The sequence below is a fragment of the Hemiscyllium ocellatum genome, chromosome 33 (genome assembly GCF_020745735.1).
Source record: "Hemiscyllium ocellatum isolate sHemOce1 chromosome 33, sHemOce1.pat.X.cur, whole genome shotgun sequence".
In the NCBI taxonomy this organism is placed as follows: domain Eukaryota; kingdom Metazoa; phylum Chordata; class Chondrichthyes; order Orectolobiformes; family Hemiscylliidae; genus Hemiscyllium; species Hemiscyllium ocellatum.
In genome coordinates, this window is record NC_083433.1 from 13,286,337 (window position 1) to 13,305,286 (window position 18,950).

General features: G+C 44.3%; 1 protein-coding gene across 2 annotated transcripts in view; it reads left to right on the top strand.

Moving 5' to 3' along the window:
- Positions 1-11,711: 11,711 nt before the first annotated feature.
- LOC132831499 (ras-related C3 botulinum toxin substrate 1-like) overlaps positions 11,712-18,950 on the top strand; it is a 28,473-nt gene continuing 21,234 nt past the window's right edge. The window contains exons 1-2 of one of the 2 annotated variants that reach the window (XM_060849676.1): positions 11,712-11,888; positions 18,558-18,629. In XM_060849676.1, the coding sequence (XP_060705659.1) occupies positions 11,851-11,888; positions 18,558-18,629 (110 nt within the window). In that variant the 5' untranslated portion in view covers positions 11,712-11,850. The remainder of the gene's footprint in view (positions 11,889-18,557; positions 18,630-18,950) is intronic. The other variant, XM_060849677.1, reaches the window with a different exon arrangement.

The following is an 18,950-nucleotide window of genomic DNA, read 5'->3' on the forward strand; positions in this document are numbered from 1 at the left end:
ATGTCCCCATCCAGATGCCTTTTAAATGCTGTAATCGTACCAGCCTCCACCACTTCCTCTGGAGCTCTTTCCACATACACACCACCACCCTCCGTGTGAAAAAGTTACCCCTCAGGTCCTTTCTTAGGGGAGAGAGTGGCCTAGTCATATTATTTCTGGACATTTAATCTGGACACCCAAGTACTGTGCTGGAGAGCTGAGTTCAATTCCTGCCATGGCAGATAATGGAATTCAAATTCAATGCCCATTGGATCTGATTCATTAATGTTCATTAGGGAAGGAAACTGCCATCCTTACCTGGTCTGGCCTCCATGTGACTCCAGACCCACAGCAATGTGCTGACTCTTAACTGATCTCTGGGCAATTAGGGATGGGTAATAAACACTGACCCAGCCAGCAATGCTCTCATGAACTAATTTTAGAAAGAAAATACATTTTTCCACCTCACCTTAAACCTATGTGTCTTGAATCTTGAGGGCTGGTTTAACTTGGATGGCTCTTTTGTGACACCATACAGCCTGGGTTCAATTCTTGCGCTGTTTGAGGTTACTCCACCTCAAATTCTGAGATGTGGTGACCCTCAGGTTAAAAGGTCATCTCTACCTAATGAGAGAGAGCAATGAGAATGCGGTCGGTCCATGGTGACTTTACTGCTATAATAGTAATGAACAGAGAGACTGTGATGTTGATTGAGGTGTACATGATTCCTCGGACCCTTGGGATGAAGCCCCTCTGTGCCTTTATCTGCGCACAACACGAGCTGCCCCATTCACAAGGCCTCAAGTTAACATCTCCTTCAGAAAATATACACCTCTGACAACAGAGCATTCTCATCTGGATTGTCAGCCATGACTTTTTGGCTTAAGTTTTGGAGTGGGCCTTGAACCTAGAATCACCAACTCTAGGGAAGGGGCTGCTGCTCCGTGAATCATAGCTGACAGACAACTGAGTGCTATTCCGCCAGAGATGAAGCAACAAAGTCATCTCTTCATGGCTCCTTTCCAGGTCAGTAGTTGTTTTTGTCAATAAAAGATAAAGTCACCATACTCTTACCAGACCATGGGGCTGCACTGTCATTAGGGAGAGACAGCTGGTGATGGTTTCTCCTGAGGGTCACCACACCTCAGGCAAGGGGTGAGGTTGAGAAGACCATAGTAATCTCAGACAATGTGGGGATTGAACCTGTGCTGTTAGCATCACAGACCAACCTTGCAGGCAACTATGCTAACATCCAACTGCTATTAAAAGGTGTAATCAGCAAGGAGTAAGTGAGGACTGCAGGTGCTGGAGATCAGAGTCGTGAGTGTGGTGCTGGAAAAGCACAGCAGGTCAGGCAGAATCCGAGGAGCAGGTGAGTCGACGTTTTGAGCATAAACTCTTCATCAGGAATGAGAGGGTGGCCCAAATGGGAGGAGGGGAGGATGTTGGGGCAGGGGAGAAGATAGCTGGGAAGGCGATAGGTACGTGAAGGTGAGGGAGAAGGTGATATGTCGGAGAGGAGGGTGGAGTGGATAGATGGGAAGGAAGATGGGCAGGTAGGACAGTTCAAGAGGACGGTGCAGAGTTGGAAGGTTGGATCTGGGATAAGATGGAGGTAAGGGAAATGAGGAAACTGGTGAAATCCACATTGATCCCCTTTGGTTGGAGGGTCCCAAGGTAGAAGATGAGGCATTCTTCCTCCAGGCGTCGGGTGGCTAGAGTTTGGTGGTGGAGGAGGCCCATGACTTGCATGTCCTTGGCAGGGTAGGAGGGAGAGTTAAAGTGTTCCTCCAACCACACAGGATCAATGTGGATTTCACCAGTTTACCCACTTCCCCTCCCCCCACCTTATCCCAGATCCAACTCTCCACCTCTGCACCGCTCTCAAGACCTGTTCTATCTGTCCATCTTCCTTCCCACCTATCTGCACCACCCTTCTCTCCGACCTATCACCATTATCCCCACCTTCATCTACCTATCACATTCCCAGCCTCACCACCCCTCCCATTTATCTCTCAGCCCCCCTTGGGCCATCCCATCATTCCTGATGAAGGCCTTCTGCTCGACTCTCCTGCTCCTCGGATGCTGCCTGACCAACTGTGCTTTTCCAGCACCATATTGTTTAGCCATTAAAGGGTGTCTTTAATTTGAACAATGTCAATGGTTCTAACTCCACCTCTTCTCAGCGAGGGTTAATTGTCAATCTGGATTCTGTATTCCTTTATATTTCCTATTTTCCTTTTTATTCTTTATGTATTCACCCGAGCACAAAAGCATTTGACATTGTCGTACATAAATCTCAGGATTATGAGCTGGGTAGAATGCAATGTGACAGAAATAAAACAGCACAGAGGGTTCCACTTATTAAAGCATTTGTGGATTTATGGGGCAATCAGACATTTTAATTCTTCCACCAAAAAAAATCCAACTGTTGTCTGCTGCAGCTTCAGCCTTGTATCTCCTTATCTCTGCACACTTCTCCAGCCTGACAACAATTCCAGTCTGCTGCAATCCTAACCTCCTATATTATTTTCCAGTTTTTTTCATTTCACTACTGCTCCCTCAGCTTAAGTTCTGGAACTGCACCTCCCCCTCCCTCCATTCCTCTCTGCCTCTCCATACTCCATTACCTCCATCCAGCTCTCGGATGAAATTTATAGTCACTGTCTCTTAATACCCTCTTGTGTTTGGTAACCCTCTGGTCAAGCATGTTGATACTGTAACCAAGTGCAAGGTGCCATATAAATGCAATATGTTGTTACACCTGGCCTGAATTCAAGTATCAGACTTAGATTAGATTTCCTCCAGTATGGAAACAAGCCCTTCAGCTCCAAAAAGTCCACACTGACTCTCCGAAGAATAACCCACCCAGACCCCTTCCCCCACCCGATATTTACCCCCTGACTAATGCACCTAACACTATGGGCAATTTAGCGTGGCCAGTTCATCTGGCCTGCACATCTTTTTCAATGGTGGAAGGAATACTGGAGCACCCAGAGGAAATCCACGTAGACACGGGGAGAATGTGCAAACTCCCTACAGACAGTTGTCTGAGGCTGGAATCGAACCTGGGTCCTTGGCACTGTGAGGCAGCAGTGCTGACCACTGTGCCATCCCAATCTTGATATCACTGATACCTCAACAGGGCAGAGGTTTCCTGCTCTGGGTTCTAGTTGAATTTTCATGCCCTGGGATCTTATTGTCAGTGAATCAAACATATTAACTGCTCCTTAGGTAAACAAAGCTACCTTGGATTTAATAGAGTGCACTGAATGGCAACACCCAAAAGGAGGCCCTTCGCTCTTCATAACTGTGCTGGCTCTTTGCAAATCAACTCGACCAGTCCCACTCGCCTGCCCTTTTGGGCTTTGTTTTAATTTTCCACTTTCGGATTATGATCCAGTTCCCTTTTTAAAATCCGCAGTTGAACTTGCCTTCGCACCCTCTCCTCATTCCTGATGAAGGGCTTATGCCCGAAACGTCGAATTTCCTATTCCTTGGATGCTGCCTGACCTGCTGTGCTTTAACCAGCAACACATTTTCAGCTTTGATCTCCAGCATCTGCAGACCTCATTTTTTACCCTTCACCACACTTGCAGACTGCTTTCCACATCTGAAGCACATGTTGTGTTAAACAGAATCCTTTTTTGTTATTCACTCCTGGGATGTGGGTGTCACTGCCTGTCCCTAGTTGTCCTCGAGAAGGTAGTGGTGATCTGCCATCTTGGTAAGGTAGAGGGGATTATGTCTAGCATGTCCCTCGCAGTTCAGAAACAACAAGATTTCTTTGTTCTTCACAGCTGGCTCTCAGACACTTGGAATATTTGCTGTTATTCCATCGCATCTTCTGTTATGGATGGTGTCCCAAAACTCACTCTAGAACATTAATGCTCCTTTCAACCAGCAACATGACATAGAGGTCTCAGCCTCCTCTCTTTACCTCTCTATAGTGAGTTTGTGTGATAGCGGTTAGAAAATGAGTGTTCCATTTCTGTTAATTACAGCTAACTTTAATTTGTGTATTAATGTCATTGACCTTCTATGCCCCCTCTTCTAGATCTGTCCAGATTAGTTGATACGTCTCTCCATGAACTCGACACCATATCAGGCTACTTATGGGTATGGAGATGAATGAAATAGCTTTGATGTTAGCAAACTGATCAAATTTAGACCACTATCTTTATTTCCTAGCTAAGTATGAAGGCCTTGTGTCACCATGGTTTACACAGTTAATCTTCTTAAGCTGCAGACAATTCCTGTAACAAAACTCAAATAAAAGCAATATACTATGGATGCTGGAATACTGAACTCAGAAGAGAGAATTATAGAGTCATAGAGATGTACAGCATGCAGACAGACCCTTCAGTCCAACTTGTCCATGCCGACCAGATATCCCAACCTAATCTAGTCCCACCTGCCAGCATCTGGCCCATATCCCTCCAAACCCTTCCTATTCATATACCCATTCTGATGCCTTTTAAATGTTGTAATTGTACCAGCCTCCACCACTTCCTCTGGCAGCTCATTCCATACACGTACCACCCTCTGCGTGAAAAAGTTGCCCCTTAGGTCTCTGTTATATCTTTCCCCCCTCACCCTCAACCTATGCCCTCTAGTTCTGGAGTCTCCCACTCCAGGAAAAAGACCTTGTCTATTTACCCTATCATTTGCCCCTCATGATTTTATAAACCTCTATAAGGTTACCCCTCAGCGGAGAAACTCAGGAGCATCCATGGAGAGGGAAACAGAGTTAACTTTTCTAGTCTTGAATAACTTTCTTTATTATTCAGTGTGGCAGGATTACTAACTACGTGACATCACTATTATGCTACCAGCTCCTTATTACCAACTTTTGCAAATAATGATAGCTATGCAAGACTTGATTCACTTGTGAACCATATTTGTATTTTCCAGGATCTTCCTACAGATGGTGCTGTTTCCTCTCTCTGTTCTGAGCCACAGTACATGACTTGATGCATACCTTGATTGCTGATCCAGCTCTCTGATATCTGCAATTGACCATGCAGTGCTGACTCAACCCATGAATACAGTTTATAAAAAACATGCTGTTAGAATGATTTGAATTATATTCGATTGGAATCTTGACCAATGACAATGATCAGTGAGTGCTGTCTTAATCATCATGAACTCTTGTATTCAATACCTTCACTTGTAAGGGCAAGTACCTGTATTCCATATGCCTTCTCAACCACTTTATTGATATGTCCTGCTGCCTTCAAGGTTCTATATATTCCCTTGCTGAAATTCATCACCTCACACTTTTCAGGATTAAATTCCAATTTTTTAAAAGTATTCATTTTGGGTGTCGCTGGCTGGACAGCATTGATTGCCCATCCCTAGTGCCTCTTGAGAAGGTGGGAGTGAGCTGCCTTCTTGACCCACTGCAGTCCACTTGCTGTGGGTTGACCCACAATGCCGGTAGGCAGGGAATTCCAGGATTTTAACCCAATGACTGTGAAGGAACAGTGGTATATTTCCAAGTCAGACTGGTGATTGGTTGGAGAGGGACATGCAGGTGGTGGTGCCCTTGCCCTTCTAGATGGAAGTGGTCATGGGTTTGGAAGGTGCTGTCTGAGGATCTTTGGTGAATTTCTGCAGTGCATCTTGTAGATAGTAAACACTGCTGCTACTGAGCACCGGTGGAGGAGAGATTGAATGTTTGTGGATGTGGTGCCAAGCAAGCGGGTTGCTTTGTCCTGGATGGTGTCAAGCTTCTTGAGTATTGTTGGAGGTGCCCCCATCCAGGCAAGTGGGGAATATTCTATCACACTCCTGAGTTGTGCCTTGTAGATGGTGGACAGGCTTTGGAATGTCAGGAGGTGAGTTACTCACTGTAGTATCTCCAGCCTCTGACTTGCTTTTGTAGCCACTGTGTTTATGTGGTAAGTCCAGTTGAGTTTCCGATCAATGGTAACCCCAAGGATGTTTGACAGTGGGGGATTCAATGATGGTAATATCGTTGAATGTCAATTGTCACCATTCTGACCATCTGACCAACCCACTTATATCATTATATATTCCGAGGGTTTCCTCCTCAGTATTTACCACACCACCAATTTTAGTATTTTTTGCCAACTGACTGATCAGGTCTTCTATACTCATATCATAAGTATTGGACAAAACAAAAGTCATATGGAGTGTATTGTGGGAAAATATGTGAAACAACTCCAACAAGGCCAGCATCCCGTCATCAAGTCACCCTTTATTTACGTGTGCATGGTACATGACACTGACCCAGCTCACACAGAGCCAGCTCCTAGAGTGGATAGAATGCCTGACACTTCTGTTTATATCTGTCAGCCAGCACTACCTGGTGACACAGAGTGTGGCTCATGTGTGGAATGAACTTCCTGAGGAAGTGGTGAATGTGTGTACAATGTTTAAAAAGACACTTGGACAAATACCCAAGTAGGAAAGGTTTTGAGGTAGCAAGAGCAGGCAGGTGGGACTAGTTTAGTTTGTGATTATGTTTGGCTTGGACTGGTTGGACCGTAGGGTATGTTTCTGTGCTATATGACTCTATCACACTATGACAGGACCAGATTAACAGCCCCAACCAGGGAACTCATATTCTATGAGGTCCACCTGGTTGACCTTGCTCCAGTCACTCCAGCATGAAGTTGTTCATTTTGGAAGGGATAACAAAAGAATAGAACATTAGTTAAATGGAGAAGAAATTGCAGAAAGATGCAACACAGAAGGTCTTGAGGGTACTTGTACATGAAATGTAAAGGGGCAGCAGATAATCAAGAAGGTTAATAGAATGTTGGCCCCTTTCAACCCCATTTTGATTTAGTCCACTCCCCCTCTCCCAAAGGCTGCCCACCTTTGATGGTCTTTATTGCCCTCAACAGGCTTTGCACATAGATGAATCCATTGGAAAACACAGATGGTTTGCCGATGGTGGCTAACAGATGAATAAAAATACCATGGGTGATTTAGTGGCGGTGATTTCATGATAACAAATTAGATTGTTAGCCCTTATGTCAAGGCGGTTAGCGTATAAGAGTGGGAAAGTCTTACTGCAAATGTAAGGTGCCCACGAAACCACATCTGGTGTACCGTGAGCAGATTTGGTCTCCTTATTTAAGAAAAAATGCAACTTCATTGGAGGCAGTTCAGAGAAGGTTCACTAGGATGATCCCTGGTGTAGAGGGATTGTCTTATCAGCAAAGGCTAAACAGGTTGGGACTCTACTCACTAGAGTTTAGAAGAATGAGTGGTGATCTCATTGAAACATATAGAATTCTTAATAGGTTTGACAAGGTAAATGCTGAGAGGATGTTTCCCCTCATGGGAACGTCAAGGATCAGTGGACATAGTCTCAGGATAAAGAGGTGCCAATTTAACATGGAGATGAGGAGCATATTTCTTCTCTCAGAGGGTTCTGAGTCATTGGAGCTCCTTGCCACTGAGAGCAGAGTCCTTGTATATATTAAATTTTGATATAAATGGATTCTTGATCAGTTGAGGAATCAAGGGTTATGGGAAAAGGCAGGAAATTGAACGTGTGGAGTGTTGGAACAGCCATGATTCTATTGTATTGTGGAGCAGGTTCAAGGTACCAACCGAGCTACTCCTGATCCTATTTCTAATGGTCTTAAATTTAATAGCGTCATAGTGTTGTACAGCACAGAAACAGATCCTTCGGTCCATCTTGTCCATACCAACCAGACATCCTAAATTAAACTACTCCCATTTGCCAGCATTCGGTCCATATCTCTCTGAACTCTACATATGCATGTAATCATCCAGGTATCTTTTTAAATGCTGTTTTTGTACCAGCCTTCAATATTTCCTCTGGAAGCTTATTCCATTAAGGCACCATCCTCTGTGTAAAAAAATTGCTCCTTAGGTCCCCTTTAAATCTTTCCCCTCTCATCCTAAACCCTGGGCCCTTTAGTTTTAGACTTCCTCAATCCAGAGAAAAGACCTTGTCTTTTCAGCCTACCCATGGACATCATGATTTCATAAACCTCTTTAGGTCACCCATCAGCCTCTGACACCCCAGGGAATATAGCCCCAGCCTATTCAGCCTCTCCTTATAGCTCACACCCTCCAATCCTGGCAACATCCTTGTAAATCTTTTCTGAACCCTTTCAAGTTTCACAACATCCTTCCTGTAGCAGGGAAACCAGAATTGAACACACTATCCCAAAAGCAGCCTAACCAATGTCTGTACAACTGCAACTTGACATTCCAACTTCTGTATTGAATGCACTGACCAATAAAGTTAAGTGTACCAAATACTTTCTTCACTACCTGGGACTTTAAGTTAATATGAACGTGCATTCCAAGGCCTCTTTGTTCAGCAAAACACCTCAGGACCTTACCATTGATTTGCCTTATCAAAATGCAATGTCTCACGTTTATCTAAATTCAACTCCATCTGCCACCCCTTGGCCCATCTGATCAAGGGATTCTGTTGTACCCTGAGATAACCTTCTTCGCTGTCCATGACACCACCAATTTTGGCGTCATTGCAAATGCTTAACCATTCCTCCTATATTCGTATCCACGTCATTTATATAAATGACAAAAAGCAGTGGACCCAACACTGATCCTTGTGGTGCACCGCTGGTCACAGGCCTCCAGTTTAAAAAACAACTCTTCATCTCCATCCTCTTATCTCCTACCTTCAAGCCAATTTTTTATCCAAATGGCTAGCTCTACCTGCCTTCCATGTGAACTAATCGTATTAACCAGTTTACCACGACGAACCTTGTTGAATGCCTTGCTGAAGTCCAAATAGATAACATCTATTGCTCTGCCTTCATCAATCTTCTTTGTCAGTTCTTCAAAAAACTCAATCAAGTTAGTGAGACATGATTTTGCACGCAGAAGGCCATGTTGATTGTCTCTCATTAGTCCTTGCCTTTCCAAATATATGTAAATCCTGTTCCTCAGAATCCCCTCAAATAACTTACTCATCACTGACATCAGGCTCATCGGTCTCTAGTTCCCTGGCTTTTCCTTAGCACCTTTCTTAAATAATGGCGCCATGTTAGCCAACCTCCAATCTTATCCAATTGATGCACATCACAACATTACCGCCTCAACCTTTTCACCAGGGTTATTGGTTCTTTTCTGGAAAATAGGTCAATGGGGAGCTATGTAGCCATTCCACCACTACCACAGGCCTGAGGGACCGAATGGCCATCTTTTCCACTTATCCTTTGATGAGGTGAGAACGTCCCATGGCATAGCCAACATTTGTCGCCCAATAATGAGTGGTTTGTTTGGCCATTTCGGATGGCAGGAAGGAGTCTATCACATTGCTGTGGGTCTGGAGTCACATGTAAGTGGGGATGACAAATTTCATTCCTGATTGTATTTTAGAGTGCCAGGTGAGTTTTTTTTTCTACAGCAATTGGTGAATAGGTATTGTGGTCATCAGGTTAATGTTTATCTTCCAGATTTGTTGATTGAAGAGGCAGAGATGGGATTTGAACCCATGTATAATAGAGTTTTAGGCTGAGCCTTTGAAATACTAGCTCAGTGATATTAACACTATGTCGTTATCATGTATTTTTTAATTAAAAAATATACTTTATTCATAAAAATATCTTTATATGCATACTTCGTCATGAAAGCAGTTCAGTACTGTACAGTAATATTTGAAGAAACAAATAAACATTGGAGTTTTACTCCAAACCAAATGCATTTCCTACCTGTACAAGATTATATTTACATAGACTTGAGGCACTGGGAGGGTCTGATAGCTGAACGGACCCCCATTAACCTTCAGTAGGAAGACCTCAGATGGTGGTCTTTCCCCACTATGCATTGGCAGCAATTGCCCCAAGCTTTACTGCATCGTGCCAGTCTGCCACACTTGGTCAGGGTGAGCTCCTTACTCTAGAAGACCAACAGATTTCAGGCAGATCAAAGAGCATCTTTCCCCAAGTCGATGGTCCTCCAAGTGCAATCAATGTTTGTCTCAGTGTGTGTCCTGGGGAACAGACCGTAGAGTGCAGAGTCCCATGTCATGGAGCTGCTCAGGATGAATCCCAACACACAGCACTGCATCTCTCTCCAGACTTCCTTTGCAAAGGCACATTCCAGAAGGAGATGTGTGACTGTCTCTATCCTTGGCAGCTGCTTCGAGGGCAGCATGTGGTGGCACAGAGAGACTGGGCGTGCATGAAGGATCGCACAGGCAGAACCCTTCTCACTACCAGCCAAGCGATGTCTTGGTTCTTGTTGTAAAGTTCTGGTGATGAGGCATTCTGCCAAATGGCTTTGACAGTCTGCTCAGGGAACAGCCCAACAGGATCCACCCTCTCCTTTTCCCATAGGGTCTCAAGGACGCTACGTGCTGACCACTTCCTGGTGGACTTGTGGTCAATGAGGCTTTTCTTTACAAATTTCTCCACAAAGGACAGGTGATACTGAACAGTCCAACTACTCAGAGCGTTCTACAGCCAGGCCCATTCTTCGCAACACCGGGGACAGGTAGAACATCAGTACATTGTGACACCTGGTGTTTGTGTACCGAGGGTCTACACACAGCCTGATGCACCCACACACAAAGATGGCCATCAGGATGAGCATGATGTTGGATACGTTTCTCCCCCCCTTATCCAGAGTTTTGTACATGGACTCCCTGTGGACATGGTCCATCGTAGACCTCGAAACGAAGTGGAAGATGGCTCAGGTAACAGCGCAGTTTCAGTGAACAGACCAGACCTGCGCCACGTACAACAAAGAAAGTGCCTCACACCTGATGACCAGGATTTTACCCACAATAGAGAGGGAGTGGTGCTCTCAAAGGCTCAGTTTCTACCTCATCTTGGCGATGCGCTCCTCCCAAGATTTTGCACACTCCCCTTTGAGCTGTATTCCCAGCACCTTCAGGTAACCTGTCCCGACGGTGAAAGGATATAGGATTGGTTGACCCAGATCCCAAAGAACATGGCCTCACTCTTGCCTTGATTTACCTTGACTTCTGAGACCCGAAGCTCATGAGTCTGTGCACTGACAGCAGATCCGAGCAGAAAGCGGCGACATCATCCATGTATGGGGAGGCTTTGACCTGCAGGTCTCCACTGCCTGGAATAGTTACCCCCCTATCCCCCACCCCCACCTCAGGCTCGCATCCTTCCTCATAGACACAACAAAAAGCTTTACAAAACACTCAAATGAGGCAAGAGAGAGTGGGCGGCCATGCTTGACTCTAGATCTGATCAGGAAGCTGTCTGATTCCCACCCATTGATTGAGACTGCACTAACAATGTCGGTGTAGAGCAGTCAGGTCCAATCATGGATTCTCTCCCTAAAGCTCTTTTTGGAGCTTACATCCCATAAGTAAGTGTGCGATATAGGTCTTTGAAAGGAAAATGTCATGACCACTATTTACGAAGTGATTTCTCCTTTCTTTCTCTCTTGTTTCCTGAACACAGATCTGTTAGGTATGGATGGGATGCACTCACTTTCTAGGTATTTGTCCTTCATATCTACTTCCCAATTCATCTCATTCAATCCCTCAATCCCCTTCCCCGATAATCTGGTCAGTGGGTCCCCTCCAACATTCAGTGGTGCCTTGTTCCACACATCCCTTTGTTTAATCCGATAGCTTACTCATAAAGTCCAAAGCTTCTCCCAACCAAATCTCTAATTTGGTAGTTAAATTTAACATTAGCTTATTTGCCTACATAGCTGCTCAGGAGGGTATGTGTGCCATGAGACACGTATTCAGTTAGCAAGGGAGCCAGAGTCGGATGGCTGGGAGGTTTCATACAGCCCAGAAACAAAGCCAGGATTGATCCTTGAGCTGCTTCGAGCGAGAAGTTGACTTCTACTTTTACTCTTTCATTTCCTTGAGAGAAAACTATACAATCCAGCAGCTAAATGATGCAAAACATCAAATGCGTGGTGGTGGGTGATGGGTGAGTACACTTTGTTGTTACCGCCTGAATGTTTCATTTTGTTTGATAATATGAGCTGCAGGCATACAGGATAGTGATAAAGGTATTTGGTACAATTGCTGAAAATGTGTTGCTGGAAAAGCACATCAGGTCAGGCAACATCCAAGGAACAGGAAATTCGACATTTCGGGCATAAGCCCTTCATCAGGAATCAATTGCCTTTATTGATCAGTGCATTGAGTGTAGGAATTGGGAGGTCATGTTGTGGCTGTAGGGGTCATTGATTAGGCCACTTTTGGAATATTTTATTCAATTCTGGTCTCCCTGCTATAGGTAAAATGTTGTGAAATTTGAGAGGATGCAGAAAATATTTACAAGGATGTTGTCAAGGTTGGAGGGTTTGAGCTACAGGGAGAGACTAAATAAGCGGGGACTATTTTTTCTGGAGTGTCGGAGGCTGTGGGGAGACCTTATAGAGGTTTATAAGATCATGAGGGGCATGGCTAGGTGGAATAGTCCTTTTCGGCAAAAAAGGAAGACTGCAGATGCTGGAGGTCAGAGTCAAGATTAAAGTGACACTGGAAAAGCACAGCGGGTCCGGCAGTATCTGAGGAGCAGGAAAATCGATGTTTCAGGCAAAAGGCTGATGAAGCCCTTTTCCCCAGGGTAGGGGAGTCCAAAACTGGAGAGCATCGGTTTAAGGTGAGAGGGGAAAGATTTAAAAGGGACTGGGTTGCCATCTTTTCACACAGAGGGTGGTGTGTATATGGAATGAGCTGCTAGAGGAAGTGGTGGAGGTTGGTACAATTACAACATTTAAAAGGCATCTGGATGAGTTTATGAATAGGTAGGTTTAGTGGGATATGGCTGAAAATGTGTTGCTGGAAAAACGCAGCAGGTCAGGCAGCATCCAAGGAGCAGGAGAGTCAACATTTCGGGCATGAGCCCTTCTTCAGGCAACACATTCTCCAGCAACACATTTTTCAGCTCTCATCTCCAGCATTTGCAGTCCTCACTTTCTCTTAGTGGGATATGGACCAAATATTGCCAAATGGGAGTGGATGAGTTTAGGATATCTGGTCAGTGTGGACGAGTTGGACTGAAGGGTCTGTTTCTGTGCTGTCTGATTCTATGATTCCTGGTATCTGCATTCTTTGAAAGTGATATAATTGATACCTTTCCTCACTCCCTTTCGCGATGAACACAGTTCCATAATTCCCAGTCTCTCTTCCTTTGCTCCTCCAACTTTGTTGGTCATTGCCCACTTTTCTAATTCTGGTCTCATTGTGGGACCCCCACCATTGTCACCTCACAGGCACTAAACTTTGGAATTCCATTTTTAAAAATTTTTATTTTTCTCAGTAAAAAGACACCATGTGCAAAAGATTTAAGTCCACCACCAGGAAACCACCCAGGTGGTCTGGGAACCAGTAACAAGCAAAACCCAATAAGGGTAATGACAACGGTGAAGCAATTAAATCAAAATAAACTTTGAAATTTTATTTGCTTTTTTTTTAAATTGCAAAGATATATTTTGTTCATAAAATATATCTCTGTAAGTATGCATTGTCACAAACGATTCTGTACAGTAGCAAATCAAGCGAACAAGCAAACATTTGAGTTTGACTCAATCTCAACAAACCAAAGCTATCTCTTACACATTGAAAACTATATTACTTTGGGATGTGGGCATCACTGGCAAATCCAACATTTGCTGCCCATCAAATGAGTGGCTTGCTGGATCAGTTAAGTGGAACTACATCACTGTGGGTCTGGAGTCACACATGGTCCAGACTTGGGGAGAATGGTAGATTTTCTTACATTAAGGACATTAGTGAACATGACTTTCTCTTTTTACATTCAGTGCCAATTGTCAATTCATAGATTCCCTACAGTGTGGAAACAGGCCCTTCAGCCCAACAAGTCCACACTGACCCTCCAAAGAGTATCCCACCCAGATTCATTCCCCTATTACTCTACATTTACCCCTGACTAATGCACCTAATCTACACATCCCTGAACACTGTGGGCCAATTGAGCATGGCCAATCCACCCTAACCTGCACATCTTTGGATTTTGGGAGGAACCGGAGCACCCAGAGGAAACGCACACAGACACGGGGAGAATGTGCAAACTCCACACAGTCAGTCGCCTGAGGCTGGAATCGAATCTGGGTCCCTGGCGCTGTGAGACAAGTGCTAACTGCTAATTGTCAGCTTTCAATTCTCTGTTTGTTGATTGAACCAGCTACTGTTGTGGAATTTCCATCCATATTCCCAGATCTTTAGCATGAGACTCTGGCTCATTATTCCAATGGCATGTCACTATATCATTGTAATCCTTAAATTTCTTTCCTAAACATCTCATTTGCTCTCCTCCTCTAAGTTGCTGCTTAACACTTACCTCCCAGCTTTCCTCATATATCCTTAAATATCTCAGTGTCAACATTTGACAAATTTTCCCAAAAATATATTTAAGTAATAAAATTTGGAAAGGTATATAGCAAAACCTACTCAATTTAGAAATTCCAGAAATGCAATAAAGTTTGATTTGCCTCCATTAACCACTTTCTTCTCATAAGTGAGTCCAATATAATTGTAACATTCTATGTTTCCAGGGAGCTTTCACTACATTAAAGACACTTTCTAAAATGGTGGTGGTATATTACAGGCCAGTCAGAGTCCAGGCTATTGTGGTAACACATAGTCTTTACAAAGTTAAAAATCACACAACTTCAAGTTATAGTCCAACAGGTTTAATTAGAAGCACACTAGCTTTCGGAGTGACGCTCCTTCATCAGGTGATTGTCACAATCACCTGATGAAGGAGCGTCGCTCCGAAAGCTAGTGTGCTTCCAATTAAACCTATTGGACTATAACCTGGTGTTGTGTGATTTTTAACTTTGTATACCTCAGTCCAACACCGGCATCTCCAAACCATAGTCTTTATATGTGAGTCGTGGTCTGGAGTCACAGATCGTGACGGTAGAAGCTCAAACGTCCTTTCCAAATGTTAGTGACTACGACCAGGACTCTCTCTCTCTCAACCTCACTGCTTGTGATTTTGGCAGGTTTGTAGGTCCCCCTCCCCCCACCCACTGATGAGCACAGTTCCCATAGCTGCCAACTCCTGGCGTGGGATTTGAACTCAATGTTTCTGGTGGAACAGCAAGGATGCTCCCCATTACACCACACCTCTTTGTCATACGTATACAAATTATTATTTATTTCGGTCGGTTATCTAGCAGCTCCTGTTGTCAGTCTACTTTCAAGCCACACCCTTTCAGTCAGTTGTTCCTGAATAGTCAACATGAATGGCAACTTTAACTAATGTTCTGTGTTTAATCTTGCCTATTCTGGGAGGGCCGTTCATGATCATAAATGGCAGAACAGGGTCAAGAGGCTGAATTGCAATTAGTTCTTGTATTCCCCACCATTGAAAGATGATCTGAGGAAACAAGGGCTTCTACAGGGCTGCTTAGAGTTGGTGGATTGGTCCACATTCAAGAACTCAGTGGCCAACCTAAACGATTATACCACTACCATTATGGACTTAATTAGTACGTGCAGAGATGACTGTGTGCTGAAAACGTTAGTCCAAACATTCCCCAACCATTCCCCATGGATGAACTAGGAGATCCACTCCCTAGTGGAGTCCAGTTCTGAGACGTTTAAGCCGGGTGACCCTGACCTATACAGGAAATCTAGGTATGACCTTCATAAGGCCATTAGGGACACCAAGAGGCAATACCAAATTATACTTGAGACCCAGACTAACTCACATGGACACCCAAACTTTGGGACTTACACAACATAATAGGCTACAAAGCAAAGTCGAACAGAATCACAAGCAACAGTACATCCCTACCCAATAGGCTCAATGCATTTTGACATTCGCTTTGAACAGAAGGGCAGTGAAACAACATCACCTGTCCCCACAGCCTCAGATGCACCTGTACCCTCAGCCATCGCCACAGACATGGGATCAGCTTCTTAAGGGTGAATCCATGGAAAAGGACAAGCTCAGATGGAGTCCCTAGCTGTGCACTCATATCTTGTGTGGACCACTGGCAGGAGTGTTCACAGACATCTTCAGTCTCTCCTTACTATGACCTGAAGCCCCTCACCTGCTTCAAGAAGACCATCAGCATCCCAGCGTCAAGGAATGATTATACAGCCTGCCTCAAGACTACCGCCTGGTGGCTCTGACGTCCATATTTATGAAGTGGTTGCAGAGGTTGGTCATGGCTCACATCACCAGCAGCCTCTCAAATTGCCTTGATCCCTTGCAATTTGCAATAGGTCCATGGTAGATCCTACATTCATCCCTGGAACATCTGGACAACAAGCATACCTAAGTCAGGCTCCTACTTATTGACCACAACTCTGTCTTTAATACCAGCATTCTTAACATGCTCATGTCAAAACTCCAGGATCTCAGTCTCTGGTCCTCCCCCTGTAACTGGATTTTTGACTGCCGGGCCATCAGACTGGGAGTCAGTAAGGATAGGGAACAATGCCTCCTCCTTGATAATCCTCAACACCAGTGGCCCCGCAAGGCTGTGAACTCAGCCCGTAATGGTACTGTGTGGCCAAATTCTGCATCAACTCCATTTATAAAGTTTGCTGACGACACCAGCATTGTAGATTGGATCTCAAAACAAGATGGAGTACAGGAAAAAGATAGAGTGCATAACAGCATGGTGTAAAGACAATAATCTCTCCATCAACATCAGCAAAATGATAGAGCTGGTCATTGACTTTGGGAAGGGGAGTGAAGGGGACACTCCTGTGTCTGTATCAATGGTGCTGAGATGGAGATGGTTGAGAGCTAGAAGTAAATATCACCAACAGTCTGTCTGGTCCATCCACGTCAACACCACAGTCAAGAAAGCCCACAATGCCTCTACTTCCTCAGGAGGCTAAGAAAATTTGACATGTCCATCAATATTCTTACTGATTTTAATGGATGCACCATAGAAAGCATCCTATCCTGATGTATCCCAGCCTGGTACAGCAACTGCTTTTCCCAAGACTGAGACAAATTACAGAGAGCTGTGAATAAAGTCCAGTCCACCATGCAAACCAGCTTCCCATCTGCTGACTTCATCTCTACTTCCCACTGCCTTGGGAAAGCAACCAACATAATCAAAATCCCCTCCCACCATGATTATATTCTCTTGCACCCTCTTCGATCGGGCAGAGGATATAACTGTTTGTGTACATATACAAACAGATTCAAGAACAGCTTCTTCCCCACTGTTAAAGGACTTTTGAATGGACCCTCTTTAATATTAACATGGATCTCTCTCTGCATCTTCTCGGCAACTATAACATTATATCCTGCATTCTGTTCTGTCACCTTGATGCACGACCTCCCCGTAAAGCACTTAAGGCCCTTTTCACTGGACCTTGGTGACAGGAATAAATCAAATCAAATCAAATCAGAGGGAAGATGCAGAGTCTGCCTTCACATAACATGGAAACTGATGCTCGAGAATTCTGTAAATTGTGTCCCACAGTCTGTTAACTGCTGGTCACAAAAGAAGCATGATGTCTTACAGGACAAAGGGAGACCATTTGGCTCATCATACCTGTGCCAACTCTTTTGAAAGAGACATCTAATTAATCATACATCCTTTCCCTTTTCAAGAGATTCCCATTCCAAACTGAATCTAATTCTGATGACCTTTCAGGCAGCATTTTCAAACAGCAAATAGTTGTGTGCGTCCACACAAGGATAGGTTTCTGATTCCTGATGGAGTGCAGGGTCTGGGGGTGAAAGGCATTGAAGTGTTCGATCAGCCATGATTGCTATGTATGATAGAACAGGCTACATGGGCTGAATGGCCCACTCTTGTTTGTATGTGTGTGAGGGGCTGAAGAGATTCGATCAGCCTCACTTTACCAATTAAGTGCTTTGGGAGATTTTGCAACTTAGCCAAGCATTTAGATCAAAAGTTGAAATGGAGTTTCGAAGAGTGGCAGATGAGGTGAACCGGGTTCGAAGAAATAGGCTTTTCAGAGAACACAGTATTTTGAGAAGTTAGCAGAAAGAACAGAGGGAGAGACAAATTGTTATGTGTCGATCTGAAACCTTTTGTGGCCCTGTATTCCCCTAAAGTTTCTGCAATCCTCTAATGCAGATCTCCTGCAACAATACCCTGATTTTTAATGACTGGACGTTGATAGCCTTACTTTCAGCTGGACATTAAACTCTGGCATTCTCTCTTACTCTTCGATAGGTGGTTCCTCAGTTTCACCTCATTGACTGAATTCTTAGCCACCTGACCGAAATCGACTCCAGTGGCTAGGTTCAAATATTTGTTTAATAATCACTCCCAAGCAGTAGTTTTGGGGTATTTTGCAAAGTAGGAAGCAATAGGGGAATAAAGTGTTATGGGGAAAGTGGACAAGAGAGGTGTTGGATCAGCCATGACAGAGCAGGGTTGAGGGGCTGAATGGCCTTATCCTATTCTTATTCATTACGATCTTCCAGTTATAAATTGTTGTTGATAGTGCAAATGTCAAGCAGCAGGTATTGGGGAGAAGAACAGACGTATAGACAGAGAGATGTTGAGCCTTGGTCACTCTGATCATTGTTATTTCGGATCTGTTGAAGCCATATCCAATGGTTAACTATCAAAAGAGAGAGAGATTGATAGCAAACTGGATTCCTCTCTTTCTGCAGAGCTGTTGGGAAAACTTGCCTCCTCATCACTTACACAACCAATGACTTCCCTGAGGAGTACATTCCGACTGTGTGAGTATCCATTACTACTTTGTTCACTTCTACTTTCAGGTCTTCCTTACATAGGATGGTTACTTTGGGTTTAGATGCCTCAGAGTTTCCTGATGAATAAAATACTGGCCTCTTGGCAACATGAAACCATTTTCGAGAGTGTGTTGCTGGAAAAGCACAGCGGGTGGGGCAGCATCCGAGGAGCAGGAAATTCGACGTTTTTGGCCAGAGCCCTTCATTAGGAAGCCTGATGAAGGGTTCCGGCCGGAAACGTTGATTCTCCTCCTCCTTGAATGCTGCCTGACTTGCTGTGCTTTTCCAGCAACACAATCTCGACTCTGA